Source organism: Ornithodoros turicata, chromosome 5 (genome assembly GCF_037126465.1).
Source record: "Ornithodoros turicata isolate Travis chromosome 5, ASM3712646v1, whole genome shotgun sequence".
Taxonomy (NCBI): domain Eukaryota; kingdom Metazoa; phylum Arthropoda; class Arachnida; order Ixodida; family Argasidae; genus Ornithodoros; species Ornithodoros turicata.
Window position 1 is genome coordinate 77,885,443 of NC_088205.1, and position 14,667 is coordinate 77,900,109.

Genomic DNA, 14,667 nt, shown 5'->3' on the forward strand with positions numbered 1-14,667 from the left:
GAAACGTTAAATACCCAAGTTGCGCAGGGACCGAAACGGAAACTCAAATATTTTCCTTACCTTTACCCGAAACCGAAACTCTTAACATGCATATAATAATATCTGTAATTCCTTCATACCTAGTAGAACAAGCGTGGATTTGAACCAGCTTCCCTCGTCATTGTTCTCTATGAATGCCGATACTCTTCCATCGAATTATAACTAACCACCACTCTCCTCTGTAGTTCCTTGAGGGTGTTAATAAATAATTAAAATTGCCTTCACGTCAGAGCACCAGATTCCACACACATGTGCTACCTTCCGCATATGAACACTAAAAAGAGTTTTTACTTAAATTTTCGTCTACGTTTCTTCTTTCAGTTTGTGTTGATCGAGTCAGTTTTGGGAACAGAATAGGAACAAGGCAGGGTTTCCTTTTTCTTTCTTTTTTCTGTCGGTTGTGGTAATGAAAAAAGCTCTAATTGCCCTTTTTTTAGCTTGGAAAGGAGAGTTGATTGTCAATAAAGCGTACGAATAGCAGTCTTTCATTCAAACACTTGCTCCAATTTTCCTTAAGTCCGTTATCTGTCGTTCTAAGGAGGACCCACTGCACGGCGAAACTGAGAGCAGAAGTACGAAACAGAAAGCGTACTCGGCATAACTTAAAATTGCTAAAATCCCCCAGAGTCGGGGAGCTAAAAATAACGACACAACGAACAACACTGGATGATGAATATGAACTACCGAACCGCCCAGTTTCTAACCCTACTCGGCATGTTTCAAATTATCTATAATCCAAGCGAACACGACTCTTTCCGAGGCAAATATATCAAAGTGGATTGCACTTTCCCCTTTTGGTTTGGGAGTTTCCTTCTGCATGAGATTGAGCCTCTTCTGGATGTTCGAGATTGTTCAGGCTGAATTTTGAAGAAAAAAAAAAAAAAAGGAACAAGAGCGTGGTAATTTTGCGCAACCCTCGTAGCTTGCAATAGTGCATCTACAGTCGGCATCGAAAGGGCTGGGAGAGCCGAACGAGTTGCTTGCGACGCTGCCATTGGGCCACTGTTCTGATTGCGACTTTCCACCTCGTATCAGCAGCGACATCAGCGGGCAACATGGCTGCCCCCATGAATACTGCGCCGTGCACGCTTCTGGTAAGAAATATACCGCAAGACGTCACAAATAATGAGCTACAACAAGTTTTTGGAGAAATTGGGCCAACAAAGCGTTGCTTCATCGTTCGAGACAAACTCAACCCTAAGGTTTTCAAAGGAATTGGGTACGTAACGTTCGCCGTCCGCGACGATGCTGAAGCTGCGTTGAAGCGCACCATCAAACTACATGATAATGCTCTTAGCGTTAAGATCGCACCACACAAATTCTCCAGACCCGTTGACAAAACTATCGAAGAGGAAAAGAAGCCTCAGCGCAAGCTGTCTAAAGAAGAAAAGAAAGCCAAACGGAAACGAAAGGCTAGACTTATAGTTCACAATCTTTCATTCAAAGCAGATGAAGACATTCTGCAAGAAACGTTCGGAAAATATGGACGAATCTCTGAAATCACCATTCCAAAAAGACCCGACGGCAAAATGCGAGGCTTCGCCTTTGTGCAGTTTGTTCAGACGAAGGACGCAATCAAAGCGATAAATGGGTTGAATGCAACGAGCATAGCAGGACGTCCTGTGGCCGTGGATTTTTCGTTGCCGAAATCGAAGTTCGAAAGTATTCGTAGCAAGAGTCAGGAACAAGGGACAAAAAGTGACAGTGAAGATGACGCTTCAGATGAGTGTGATGACCAAGACGACAATGACCGAGGTACGAAACAGGATGATAGTGCAAGTGATTCTGAGGAAGAGGATGAAGATGACGACGATGACATTGAGCGTGGAGACAGCGAGGACTCAGAACGTGAGAGTGAAGGTGATGAGGAGAGTGACGACGAAAGCGACGATGAAAACGAAAATCGCGAAACGAATCGCTTCGCCAAGCCGAGGAACCTGGGAAGTACCGTATTTGTGAGGAACCTTCCATTTACAGTGCAACAGGAAGAATTCCAGAAAGTGATGGAGGCGTATGGTACCTGTAAATATTGTCTTCTCTGTAGAGACCCCGCAACGGACCACCCGAAAGGAACGGCTTTCGTCTGCTACACGCAGGACGAAAGCGCAAAGAAGTGCATCGAAGCAGCCGGGGCTTCCGAAGGAATAGCGCTGGAGGGTCGTCGGTTGACGGTGACTCGCGCTCTCTCTCGTGAAGAACTCGAAGAAAAGACGAAAGCGGACAAGAAGAAAGAGAAGAAGGATCGCCGTAACCTCTACCTGGCTCGTGAGGGTCTCGTTCGTCCCGGAACCGAAGGGGCTCACAATGTGTCCGCGCAGGACATGGCAAAGCGGGCACGGCTCCAAGCCCGCAAGAAGAAGCTCCTCCAAAACTTGCACTACTTCGTGTCACAGACGAGGCTGAGCGTTCACAATCTTCCGCCGAGCGTCGACGATCGCAAGCTCCGGACCCTCTTCCTGCGGCACGCTCCGCAGGGTGCCCGACTGACAGAAGCTCGGGTGATGCGGAACCTCCAGACAGCCACTGCCGAGTCGAAAGGCTTCGGGTTTGTGACGTTCACTAAGCACGAAGACGCCCTCGCTGCCCTGCGGGAGGTGAACAACAACCCCGACGTGTTTGGGCCGAAGCGGAGGCCGATAGTAGAGTTCTGTCTCGAGAACAGGGCAGTGCTTGTGGCAAAAGAGAGGAGGCTTCAGCGGAGCAAGCAAAAGGCGAAGGAGATTCAGGCCGAGCAAGCGGGCCAGTCCGCACCCGACTCTGGCGCGGTTGAGCGAAAGCCGTTCATGGGCACCTTGGCCAATCGTAAAATGAAGGGGATGCCGACGCACGTGGGAGCTAAAGTGCGGACTAAAAAGGGGAGAAAGAAAAGTGTAGTGCAGAAAAAGGGAAAGGGTGAGGGAAAGGGAAGGCAGTTTAAGAGGCAGAAGGGAAAGAATGTCCAATCGGCCCACAAAAATCCTGATGCGTTCGGACAAACTGTTGAAAAGCACAAGAGAAAGTTGGAAGCAGCTGGTGGCAGTGGTGGTGGTGGTGGTAAACGGTGGAAAAAGTGGTTTCAGAAATAATAAAGCTCTACTCTCAATGTGTCAACGCTTCTCGTCAACTCCCAATTCTTTTACTTATAGTCCTATTCTCATAACGTACGTGTGACGCCCCTCCAGGGCACTTAACGTATCTCTAAATAAATAAATAAATTTGATGAAACAACACGTAAGAAAAAATCATTCACGTTTTCACCAATTCACGGCTACGTGAACTAGCTTGAAAACAAATCGCAGTAGGGGTCAGTTCTTAGACCAAGTCAGAGAGACCTCCGTTAAAATATATAACTCCTTTATACTTATTTACAAGTGTAAGCAATATCTGTTGTACACATCCACTTCAATCCGATTCCGAGTCGGAATCGTCCCCTGCCTTCATGACGTTTTTGTACAACGCACTTTCGACACCAGTCTTGTTGATCGCCATCAACGGATGCATTGCTGAACTGAGGCTCCAGAAGAGCTTGGGAAAAAGGATTTCTTGAGCAGCCAGCAGCTGTTTCACGCGATGCCGTTCCTGAAGTGAAAAAAGCCACATTTTGTTTCAGAAAATTCTTCGCTACTTCTGCCAACCGACCTTTGGTGCTTCAAAACATGCCGGGCAGTTCTCGGCTATGACTGGAAGTTTTCGCTGTAGTGGAGAAATGCGGTTTCTCAGTTCTATGGCGCCTGTTTCTATGTCTTAGGTAAAATATTTTGTTCGTAGGGTACCTGTTCGGCAAACTTTCTGAGGTCTTTCTCTCGAACGTAGACGAATGGCCGCGTCACACGTAAATCTCCTTCTCTGGAAATGTTACATAAATTATACATTTTCATTTTCTTTTGTACACGGGTTGTAACTGAAACCGGGGCCCTGCACGATCATTTCTATGTGTTAGTCTTGTACAGGAAATGTAACAAATGAATACGCAACTGCGCTAGAATTATTCTTACATAATTGTTATCATTAATAAATGTCTCATTACTCAAAAGGCAAGACAGAAGAAAACTACAAAAGTCAGCATGCTTTAGTTATGTTCAGCCTAGCAAAGAAATTGCATATAGATATTGTTGCTTCAGTAATTTAACAACAATGCAGTAAAATATAGTAAAGGAAATATAAGGTATCATAATTAGTACACTGTTTGACACAAAATCGTAACTAGAATCTCCAGTTTCTACACGAGCGGATGTGTGCAACAGGTCAGGGAGAACAAGGAGTAGCTAGCACACCAATCTTGAGCTAAGCATGACTATAAAGTATGTATAATAAAACAGACCCTTACTTGACTGTATAGTTCGCCTTCATAGTTCTTAAACGACCATTGTGGAAAATTGACATGACGAAGCTGAAAGGGAGCGTAGAACACGGTCGGATTTTGTGATGCACATAGTGTGCCATTCAACAACTGTACCTTTCTGTGAGGTCATCTAAGTGCTGACCGAGAGCCAAGACATTGTAACCTTCCCTCCGAGCACAGGCATAGATCCTGCCTCTCTTCATACGACTGCAGAAACTGCAGATGGATGTGCATTCTGGCAGTGCAGCTGCCTGCTCCACAATACCTTACAAACAAAAGAACAATGTCCTAGTCTGCCTTCATGTCTGCGAAAAGCGGTGCCCGCCAGCTACAGTGCAGTCTGTTTATAGTCAACATTGCAGGGCTTGCAAAACTTTGATTACACGTACCCACTAATCGAGTACAAGTAAGACTGCTCAATGAAGACCTTAGTAAAAGCTAGGAACACACATACGACTGACAAATGTGAGCATAACCTGCTGTCGAAGGGCATTATATTATTGAATATAAAGTGCCAGCAATACTGGCTGCCCTCCAATTGGTGTCACAGTGATCAAATGTAGGCAGGCCTGGTTGTTCCTATCACAGGTGGCTTTGTCTTTGACTCTTGGGGTGACAATTAAATGCCTTCTACGTGTCTAAGCACAAGCTTCCACATACATTGCTCTTCATAAAAATATGGGACACCTAGAGCTGCAAGGTATTTCTTCAGGGGCCTGGGGTCGTAGGATGAACTGCCAGGATCCACCGTCACAGCCCCCAAGTTGAAGTTAATTCCCTGTAAATGTGAAGAATTTTGTAAGCCAACTGTTATCGATCGACTGATAGTAGATAAGCCTGTACCTTATTCTTCGAATAGTGCTGATACTGTTTCATTGTGTGCAGTAGTGACAGAGAGTCCTTCCCGCCGGATAGGCAGACTAAGACTCTATCTCCGTTGACGACCATGTTGAATTCTGTCACAGCCTTTTAGAGAAAGCATGAGATATGGCTCATGAAGTCATGATTCAGGAATGAAACACTCATTTTTTATACCTTCAAAAATGGTTTAAAGATCTGCTTTGGAGGTGAATGCCAGCGGCAGTTTACTGCAATGCCATTCTTCAACTCTTGAACCGTTGGGTCTGCAGTCTCAGCAATGAGACTGCATGTCTTTGGAACGTTACTGCCTACTGTGACAGGAGTTCTCGACTCTGATGGCTCAAACTTTCCAGACTGTTTCTGTAGTGACGGGGGAGAGAAGGGCAGCTTCGGAAACGGGATGTTGTTCCCGACCATGAGATTTTTGGCTTCACTTGGCAGTAGGAACCACCTCAATTTGGCAGCCTCGGAGTCAAACATGATGTCCTGGTCAGCCATGGGTGCTCTGAGTGCTGCCTAGAGATTTAGTGGTAGTAGAAAATGTTGTACTCTGACAATAGACCAAGTTTTTGGAATAATAAAGTTTCCGTTCTCACCTTGGTAGCACTGTCGTAAACACTTCTTGCCTCCAACAGGATCTCCTGGGAAGCAAGGAGCATGTTGAACACTGCTCAGATACTCTGCGCTCAGGTTTGAGTGTTTCTCGTTGATCGGAACGGCAGTAAACAAATGCTAAGGCAGCTTTCTTAAGTTCCATAATTCTTCTACAATTTCCATAGTTGGTTCAGGATTTTGTTGGATTATATTGCCAGCTGTATGCTACTTGATTGGATTTACAACTTGCTTTATGCTAATAAAGAAGGAGGCACACAATTACAGGGATTTTCCCAGCATCCACCCCCCCCCCCCCCCCAAAAAAAAACCTTGCAACACCCCCGAAAAATACCGGTCACGAAAGACAAAAATGCCACAAAAGCAGCAGACATGTACCACGTTTTCATAAGCTTTTAAGAGCCGTCTTTATAAGCCGCTTAAACACATTTAGAGGAGATAGTCGTCTGTTCTGCAACACTCATGAGGATAGCCATAAATACACTGTAGCATACGACGTATGCCTACCTGGTAACTCGCAGGACAACCCTGGATGTCATCTTCAGGTGTCCCTCCTTTCTTGTAAGAGAACTTCCCTTCTAAGTAAGAAATAGATCCCAGCCACCTCCTGTCCTTGAAGACCTGAAATTTCGGCAAGAAATACGTCTCCCGTGGTTCAAGCGCTCAAGGACGGCTATGCCGCTGGTATAACGGACCTGGTGTCGCATGTGCTTCCACTCCCCAGTCTCCGGATTAAAGTTGTACTGAGGCAGTAAAGTCCAGCCATGCTCAGAAATCTCTTTTACTGCGCTTAGCACGAAATCAACTTCATCATCAGGCATGAAGAAAGGTAGGTTGAGCCTGACGAAACCGGGACGCAGCACCTCTCGTTCCGAGTACTCCATGTACCTTCTTAGGTGAGTACGGTCCAGCATTCTAGAGATAGGCAAAGGTTTACGTGTCTTCTGCATTCCCTAGTGCGCGATATATACCTATTCTCTGCAAGCAGTTCTTCGTAGTGCAAAGCGAGCTGTTCGTCGATTCCCAACAGGTCCTGAGCGTAAGGTCCAGCACAGGCACATCCTCCCCTGGTCTGTATCCCATACAGGTCATTCAAAAGTGCGCAAACAAAGTTGTGATGAAGGAAGAGGCCGGACTTTGGATGTTGAATCAGGAAGGATAGGATCGGCAACCGTCGCACCGTTGTGCTGCCGAGGACCACCAGGTTTCGGCTGTCCTTCCAGGCGTTAAATGCCTTCCTAATGTTTAAAACAAGAAAGAAATATGATGCATCAATTGAACAACTTCCGAATTTGTGATTCCAGTGATTCTCCCAGCACCCCTCCACCCCCCCCTAACATCCCCCAAAATTTGTCGAACACCCCCCAGGAATTGCTCATGACCCCCCCTGAGAAAAGCCCTGGGTCACATCATACATGACGTCACAGGACCTGGTCACATGGTTGTCAAGTCATGCGAGACCATCAGGTATTATGTCACCCCCCCCCCCCCCCCCCCCCCTAAAAGAAAATCCTAGAAAAATCACTGTGTGATTCCTTCAAAAAATTTCTGCAGTGCCGTGAAATATGCCAGAAAAAAAAAGTTTTTTTGAATGTTTTGTGTCACCCTGGCACACATATTTGGACATGCACAGCCATCTCGTACCCAGGTATATCCTACGGGTATTTAAAGAGCTGCCGAGAGTACACCATATGACATTGCCGTATGCGTTGTGCATCTCCGTTTACATTATGCTAGCAGAACAACCTTTCAGTGGCTTCAAAGTTAGCAAAGTTATAGTATTTCGAATGTACCTGCACAGCTCTTCTTCCCTAAGTTCCAGCGCTGATGGGTCGATAGAATCCTTCAACTGGAAGACAAGTCCACAACGGATGGCACCTACAATGGATGGAGTTCCACCTTCTTCGCGCATCTCGATTTCTTTCAGGTACCTGTGACCCGTTCTTGACACCTGGAACAACAGCAAGGCAACCGTCACTACCTTGCACGCAGAGCACTGTCATTTACACTAAGAAAGTAAGACGACCTACAAAAAAGACAGATCCCCCGCCACAACTAGATGGTACGGCATTTGCAAACAGACTTTTCTTTGCGATTAGCACACCTGGAAAAAAAAAATGGTACTCACAAAAGTGCACTCACATGCAAAATGTGCAATCTCTTTTTCTTTTGCGCGTGCAATGTTACACACAGCCATACCTGGTGTGTCAGGTCCGCCAACAAATTTGTGGGGAGAAATGAAAATAGCGTCCTTGTATGCCAAGCTTTGATCTATACTGAAACACAATTATTGGCGCAAATATTGTAGTTAGTGTTGAATGTTACCTCACTGCAGCTGATGGGGATCAACTTTTATTGTGATTACGTGGAAGCCCTATCTCATCCGACACTCAAGAAGTAGTATAACGGAGTAACAAAATGTTACAACTGCACTAGCATGTGGTAAATGCTGTTGAGGATGTTTTCTTATTACCTTGGCACAACTGGGTTCATGTCAACTTGGACGTAAGGAGCAGCTGTGGCGTAGTCCCAAAACGCTAGGGCTCCATATCGATGCAACAGGATTGTGATTTTGATGTCGTTCGTGAGGATTCCAGTAATATTTGACGCCGCAGAAAAGCAACCGATCAGCTTCCGTGAACTTCCTTGAAATTCCTACAAGCCAAAATATTTTAGCTGTGATCCTCGTTTACAAAGACGTGTGTTGAATTGGTTCTTTCTTCTTTTTTTTTGTTTTCTTTGTCAGCATCATTTTAGAATCGGGGTACCTTCAGCTTCTCTTCAAGGTATTCACCGTCCAGAAGTCCACTTTGAGTTTCAGGTATCCTAATAATCTGAACGGGAAAAAAAATTTAGAAGGAAATTACATGAGTGCCTCGATGAATAAACCGAACACTATACAACTATACAACAAACAATAAAGACACCACCCAACGTAGACCACTCTTGCCATACCTCGGCACTTGTCTCCCTCCATGGTAATAATGTTGAATGGTGCGCAAATGTGTCAACAAAGACTACCTGAAAAAAAAAAAAAAAGTTTACTGGTATATTCTGAGGAGCCGGCTGATAAGTATGCAACCATACCGGAGCTTTCTGCAGGTCGAGCGCATTGATCAGTTTGTGTACAGCGCCTGTCACGCCAGTGCCAGCGAATATGACAGAATCACTTTCACTGGCGTTCACACTGCTGCGGACAAGGTCCCTACGAAGCGAGGAGAGAAAAAAGATAAAGCTCTCATGAAGTACTGGTACTGTATCGTTTATTAAGAGACAGCATTTACCGTGCTTCGTGTCTGAAAAGCGTTGACTGCAGCGCTGTCACGGATGTAGTAGTGTGCGTATTGCCGTACATCGGTAGAACTTCTTTCACAATGAAGTCCTCAATGAATGAGAGAGATTTTCCAGATGCTGTATGGTCGCAGTAAGTGACTGGAAATCGAAAGTTCAAATGTTACTAACAGACTGGATAGCTCGTTGTGTATTAGGCTGCGGAAATTTCACCAACCTGGTCTGCGTCCGAACGGACCGACGAAAGTGGCATTCCTACCAATTATGCTGTCGTAAATATAACTAAAAAATTCTTTGTCACTGACAAGCTTCTTCGCTTTCACTTTCTTCTTAAACGATTCTACAACATAGGAGTCCGGAAGATCATAGAACTTGCGGTCAGCGTGGCGCTTTGTCGCATCACACAGTGCGTCGCTTGCCATCGTGCGTGCGTTTTTTGGCAGCTCCACACGAAGGCAGCCTTCCAAGACAGAAAACAGACTTGGACAACGGAGGTACACCAGTTTCTTAAGTGTCATGTGTTACATAGAAGTATCAACACATAATTACAGGCACAACTGAAGTGCTACACCAATGCGATATTCGGGCACATGCATTTTCGCAGCAGACATCCCAGGATGGCGATGTCGATGTGAAATTCGCAAAACGGAATCAACGGAACTTCGTAGCTGCGTAGCGACATGCGACATCGCCGTCGTCCGTACCCCATGGAGTACATAACATACCATCCATCTCGCGAGTGCCATTGCGGGATAAAGTGAGGCTGGTGAGGCGCTGCACCTTTTCGCGTCATCAAACGTCACGAAATGTCACAATGTTTACGTCATAACACGAGTTCTTTACCCTCCTCTACCGATTGGCTCCTATGGCCACTACCTCGGTCTTTGAGCGCTGATTGATCGGTTTGAAATTGTGAACTTTCCGTGTCGCGCGCAAGCCAGTGACGTTGTGTCGGCTCGCGACCATCCGAAGCAGGGATTTCCACATACAAACCCCAGGGTGTGTGTGCACCCTCCCTAAACTTTTTTTTTTTTTTTTTTGCCACACCAGCCCTGAAATTTCTGGGATTGCCCAATACGTCTCGACTATCAATATATGTACCCTCGAGATGCTAGGACAGCCCAATAGGTATTTGCTTACTCTAAATCTACACTACAAGCCATTGAAACACTGGCATATATGCGACCAGTGGTTTATCCAAAGTGGTGTCTAAAGCGGAGATAGCAAGGGGAGTGCAGAAAAAGAGAGTTAGGAGGGTGTTGCCAAACAATTGGTCCTGAGGTGGGTGGGGTAGGGGGAGCTGCTGCACAAATCAAGGTCTGCCCCCATATAGTGGTGGACATGTTAATGGCTTACTGGCAGACTTGTACAAGATACTCACAAAAAGTATTTAAGTTACCCACTTACTTAGATACGCAATACTTCAATTACGTTATCGAGCCGTGAGGAGGAGGCCCGGGCGTTGCCCATCCCCCAAGTTCTCTCTCCTAGCCTTGCAGACTAGTCCACCAGTTCCAGCTCCAATGCGTACTGACTTTCTTCCCACATCTATGCTTGCAAGAGTGGATCTAACGCTCGCTTGCTGGATGCCACGAAATACCTGGGGCGCGTTGCTGGCCAAGTCATCACAACGCCACATCGTAACGCCACTCGCCGTCGCCACCTCCCTCGCGCAGCGTAGCGTAATGCGTATGATGGCCAGCAACAGGTTTTCAGCAACAGCGTTTCAGGGAGCTGTGATGACAAAGGACACGTGCCGGCTCGGTCGCTATAGCAACAACGGCGTATGGCGAGACGCGGAGCACGCCAGCAACTCGCCCCTGGTTAGGACGCTGCATTAGTTCGCAGCACGACTCAACATAGCTTTCACAGCACAGTGGAATTATACTGTTTGCGGCAAGCACCGACCGACAGTCTGACAGAGCTGACCACCGGAACCAATAAATGAATATGCGTCCCTCTAGCATCAATATTGGCAACTAAGAATGTGCTGCTTGTTGCAGACACTGAAGAGCAGACATGTGGACTCTCCCCCATTACAGTGCAAAGGAGGCCAAGGACAAGCGTCAGAACAGCTCCGCAGGTCTTTGAGCAACAGAAAGAAATGCCACATACCATGCAATAGTATCCTGAGAAAAACCACAGACTGAAAATGTAACTAAGCAAACACTTCTTTGAGATTTCTTCTGCAGACGAACTGCAATGTTCAACAGTTTCCTTTCTTGTAGTAAATATAATTGCACAGTTTGGTGTTACACACGCGGGTTTTCTTTGCTGCATATCATGTGCTGTTTGTTAATACGACACAATTCACTTTATGATCGATACCTGCTGGAACAGTCGTGGTCATTATTAACGAGGTTGGACTGTATTTCTGAAAGCATCTTCAACATGTGAACATCTTGAGCACGTGCCGCAAGAAAGCAACACAAATATAAACTCGTAGCAGTTGCGTAGACGTTGCCTTGCACTCCAACTTCACAGCCACCCCAATATCCCGGAAATAACAACACATCGAAGACACGGTTTTCTTGTCAATGCATATATTTTATAGCTTTTGTAAGAAAGCAAATACATTTTTCTCTCAAATCACGTCGCCCTCGGTTGTCGAGCGGCGCACATGATTGTTCACACTCTTTTCTAACGTGGAAAAATATTTACATTTATGTACAGCATCGCGGTGCATAACAACACGATTGGCTAACAAAAAACACAAGCTTTATATAGCATGGGGAAGGGGGGGGTTGAGGCAAGAGAGGAATGCTGGTCCAAGCCACCTCACTAAATGTGCAAGCGTGTCAACAAAGTGAACAACAGACACTTGTTTTTTGCTAACAGCCGGGGGGGAGGGGGCATTCGTACATGGCCCGCTCGACCCCACAAGACGAGTTTGAGACTTTTAAAAAAGAAAAGAAAAAAGCGTGCGTATTCTCAACGTGTGAGAGGAATGGTGCATAGACGATATCTACCACGAATCGAATACATGAGTGGGGACGAAAAAAAAAAAAATGGCTAAGTAGAGGAACAAAATGCAACTGAGAATTTCTCCTTCTGAACCGTCAGCCCACTGGTTACCTCGCTGTGTTTGCGCGACCTTACAAATAAATAGTTATTTACTTTCTACTTTGTGACAAGACCGACTTTGCACGCACGCGTCCATCAGGTGACGGTGGTGCTTTAAATAGCGTTTAAATATATATTACACCGTTCCGTATAAATTAAGGAAAAGCTGGGGGGGGGGGAAAAAACAAGGCAGGCGGAAATGCTCTTTGGGAGGGGCCAGAATAATCTATGGATCGAAGGTTGGGAAAGCAAGAGAAACAAAAGCAACGTGGGCGCGGCTCAATAAATAAGTATGAGGTCGATGCAACGCGTCTCACATTTTCATTCCCGTGTGCTGTGAGCTCAGCTCAAGTCAGACGCGGGGACTTTATTAGCACTTTGAAGGAAAAAGCTGCATAAAGCACTCTTCGCAGTAAAAAGGCATCTCGAGAAACAGCGCGACAAAACTAAAAAACGTTAATCCCCTGTCGTAGATTTCTTTTTTTTTTTTCCCCCTTTTAGATCCGAACTAAAACGTAACCTTCCTACGGCGTATTCGAGAAACAAAAAACCCAGTCTTAATTTTGGTAAAGCTAAAAAGTGCTAACAGTTAAAAGTAAACAAGAAAAAAAAAAAAAAAAAGTCATATTGCAGCTCTACCCATACAAAGGCACAGGGCAACCGAGAGACGGGGGGCTACGGCACACCGCTCCGGCCATGTTTTTTTTTTTCTTCTTCTTTTTCTTGCGAGTAACAGAGAATGTGCACACACACACACAATGTTACGCCAGCATAGTTTTCTGTTTTCGTCATTGTTGCTGTTCGATTCTGTAAGATCAGTAGTCGCTCATTTCGTGCGGAACAAAAAAAAAATGGGGAAGAGCTGCCGCGTTTAGAAACTCGCAGACACGTGCACCTGGGATGTGTGAAGACAGCAGAGATCCCAATTGCATCCCAAATTTTGCAAAAAGCCTTCCCCAAATTAAAACAACAACAAAAAAATGCATCTGGAAGCTTTCACGAGAAATCATAAAATTACGCGTTTCTAAAAACTCCGCTTTCATTCTCACCGCCGCAGAATTTTTGCGGGCAATTTGTGCATGCTCCTTCATCATTTCAAATAAAAGGTAACAGAGCTGTTGCGTTGGGTAGCGAGAGGGGATGTATGGGGGAAAGAAGTTTTTTTGAGGCTTTGGCATGGAAACGTAACAGACAGGCGCAGCAGCTTCCATTGTATTCCAAGGAATATACAAATATACACACTTTTATTTTGTTTTGTTATATGTATAAATATATAGATACACCAAACAAGAGTTCAGCCTCACCGACGTACCTCACACGGCCTTTCGACCTCCACCTGACTTTTTTTTTTTCTCTCTCTCGCTGTTGCAATGTGCAAAAATAGGTTCTGCCCACGTTGTGTATGTGTGTGTGTGTGTGTGTATGTATGTGGCGATTTCCCCAATCTCAAAAAATACATTACTTCTTTTCCATACAAGCACATCAAGTATCTTGAATGTATACTCGGTATACAGAGAACATGGCCCTTATCACCAGGTTTGATTGGCTGATGAGACAAGGTTTAACGGCTCAGGATTGGACAGTCTAATCTCTAGTAACGGCACAGTGAAAGGGTCTGGGTGGGAGGAGGGGGGGGGGGGGGAGGAGGGTGATGGATGAGGCCAAACACTTCTGCTGTACAAAACTGAGGACCTTCAGTCAATGGTGACTGTGAAAGGGAAAAAAAAACAAAAAAAACTGTCAAGCTTGCAAAAAAAAGAAGAGGAAAATAACAGCTTAGGCTACATTTGCCCTCAAATCCTTCTGGACAAAAAAGAAAAAAAACCTGCATAAACTGACTCCTTTCCATTTCTCCTGTGGCTCTCACTTCTTGTAACGCACACGCACGTGTCTTTATATATATACATTATGTATAGTACATTGCTTTCTCTACTGACTTTTCAACCCAACAACATTTTCTTTCCGATGCAAAAAAAATCAGAGAGAGAGAGAGAAAGAGAGACAGTCTCCGTTGCACGAGCTAGGCTCAACGGCCAAAACATTGCTTCTCAGTTATTTACAAAAAAAAATACAAAAAAGAACTTCATATGTACATGCACACACACCAATGGAAAGGGGGGAGGAAATAACTGCAACATGGGTTGGGGGGAGGAACAACAGGATAATATAACAACGGGAGGGGGAGAAGAGCCGCTTGTTCGGTAGTCATCACGTTGCGTCCTGTCCGGGCAGTTTGTTGCGCAGGCGGAGGATGCCCTCCCGAACGTACTTCACCAGTTCCGACGACGAGCTGTGAAGCGTCAACTTGCCACCACAGACCTTGTCCAACTCTTCGAAGAAATCTGCACGGCACGAAAGTATTGCATGTGACGTGGTATTGCAAGGCTAGAGATGCAAAATTTCCAGAAATTTTTTTCCAATTTTTTTTCAATTTTTCAAATTTTTTTTCAAAAAAATTAGAAAAAATGGAAACAAACGCG

The 14,667-nt window shown here is 45.3% G+C and overlaps 3 protein-coding genes across 7 annotated transcripts in view; 1 reads left to right on the forward strand and 2 right to left on the reverse strand.

Moving 5' to 3' along the window:
• The first annotated feature begins 1,056 nt into the window (after positions 1-1,056).
• LOC135396213 (RNA-binding protein 28-like) lies at positions 1,057-3,124 on the forward strand. Its single transcript, XM_064627239.1, has one exon. The coding sequence runs from the start codon at positions 1,095-1,097 to the stop codon at positions 3,102-3,104; it is 2,010 nt and encodes a 669-aa protein (XP_064483309.1). The 5' UTR covers positions 1,057-1,094; the 3' UTR covers positions 3,105-3,124.
• Positions 3,125-3,355: 231 nt separating this feature from the next.
• On the reverse strand, positions 3,356-10,831 carry LOC135394871 (uncharacterized). 2 transcript variants are annotated; one of them, XM_064625907.1, is made up of 21 exons: positions 10,532-10,831; positions 9,118-9,265; positions 8,921-9,038; positions 8,789-8,854; positions 8,602-8,667; positions 8,307-8,488; positions 8,033-8,109; positions 7,864-7,937; positions 7,627-7,784; positions 6,805-7,071; positions 6,529-6,748; positions 6,341-6,454; positions 5,818-5,862; positions 5,396-5,737; positions 5,204-5,326; positions 5,021-5,138; positions 4,475-4,625; positions 4,346-4,408; positions 3,792-3,864; positions 3,658-3,711; positions 3,356-3,597 (listed from the first exon to the last, which is right to left on the reverse strand). In XM_064625907.1, exons 2-21 carry the CDS (start codon positions 9,186-9,188, stop codon positions 3,421-3,423), a joined length of 2,559 nt encoding a protein of 852 aa, XP_064481977.1. In that variant the 5' UTR covers positions 9,189-9,265; positions 10,532-10,831; the 3' UTR covers positions 3,356-3,420. The 2 variants fall into 2 exon arrangements, with proteins under 2 accessions (XP_064481977.1, XP_064481976.1); XM_064625906.1 differs by lacking the exon at positions 10,532-10,831 and adding an exon at positions 9,342-9,814.
• A 1,830-nt stretch (positions 10,832-12,661) lies between these two features.
• The window catches only part of LOC135394873 (AF4/FMR2 family member 3-like), a 161,811-nt gene continuing 159,805 nt past the window's right edge, over positions 12,662-14,667 (reverse strand). For all 4 annotated transcript variants that reach the window (XM_064625910.1, XM_064625911.1, XM_064625909.1 and 1 more), the window contains exon 20: positions 12,662-14,529. In XM_064625910.1, the coding sequence (XP_064481980.1) occupies positions 14,396-14,529 (134 nt within the window). In that variant the 3' untranslated portion in view covers positions 12,662-14,395. The remainder of the gene's footprint in view (positions 14,530-14,667) is intronic.

Bases quoted from the DNA above. Each gene is read 5' to 3' on its own strand.
- LOC135396213 (XM_064627239.1), top strand. From the start codon at position 1,095: ATGGCTGCCCCCATGAATACTGCGCCGTGCACGCTTCTGGTAAGAAAT.
- LOC135394871 (XM_064625906.1), bottom strand. From the start codon at position 9,642: ATGACACTTAAGAAACTGGTGTACCTCCGTTGTCCAAGTCTGTTTTCT. The intron at 5,738-5,817 runs GTGAGAACGGAA...CTAAATCTCTAG, and splicing joins TTTACGACAGTGCTACCAAG to GCAGCACTCAGAGCACCCAT. The intron at 3,712-3,791 runs GTACCCTACGAA...TCTCCACTACAG, and splicing joins TCAGAAAGTTTGCCGAACAG to CGAAAACTTCCAGTCATAGC.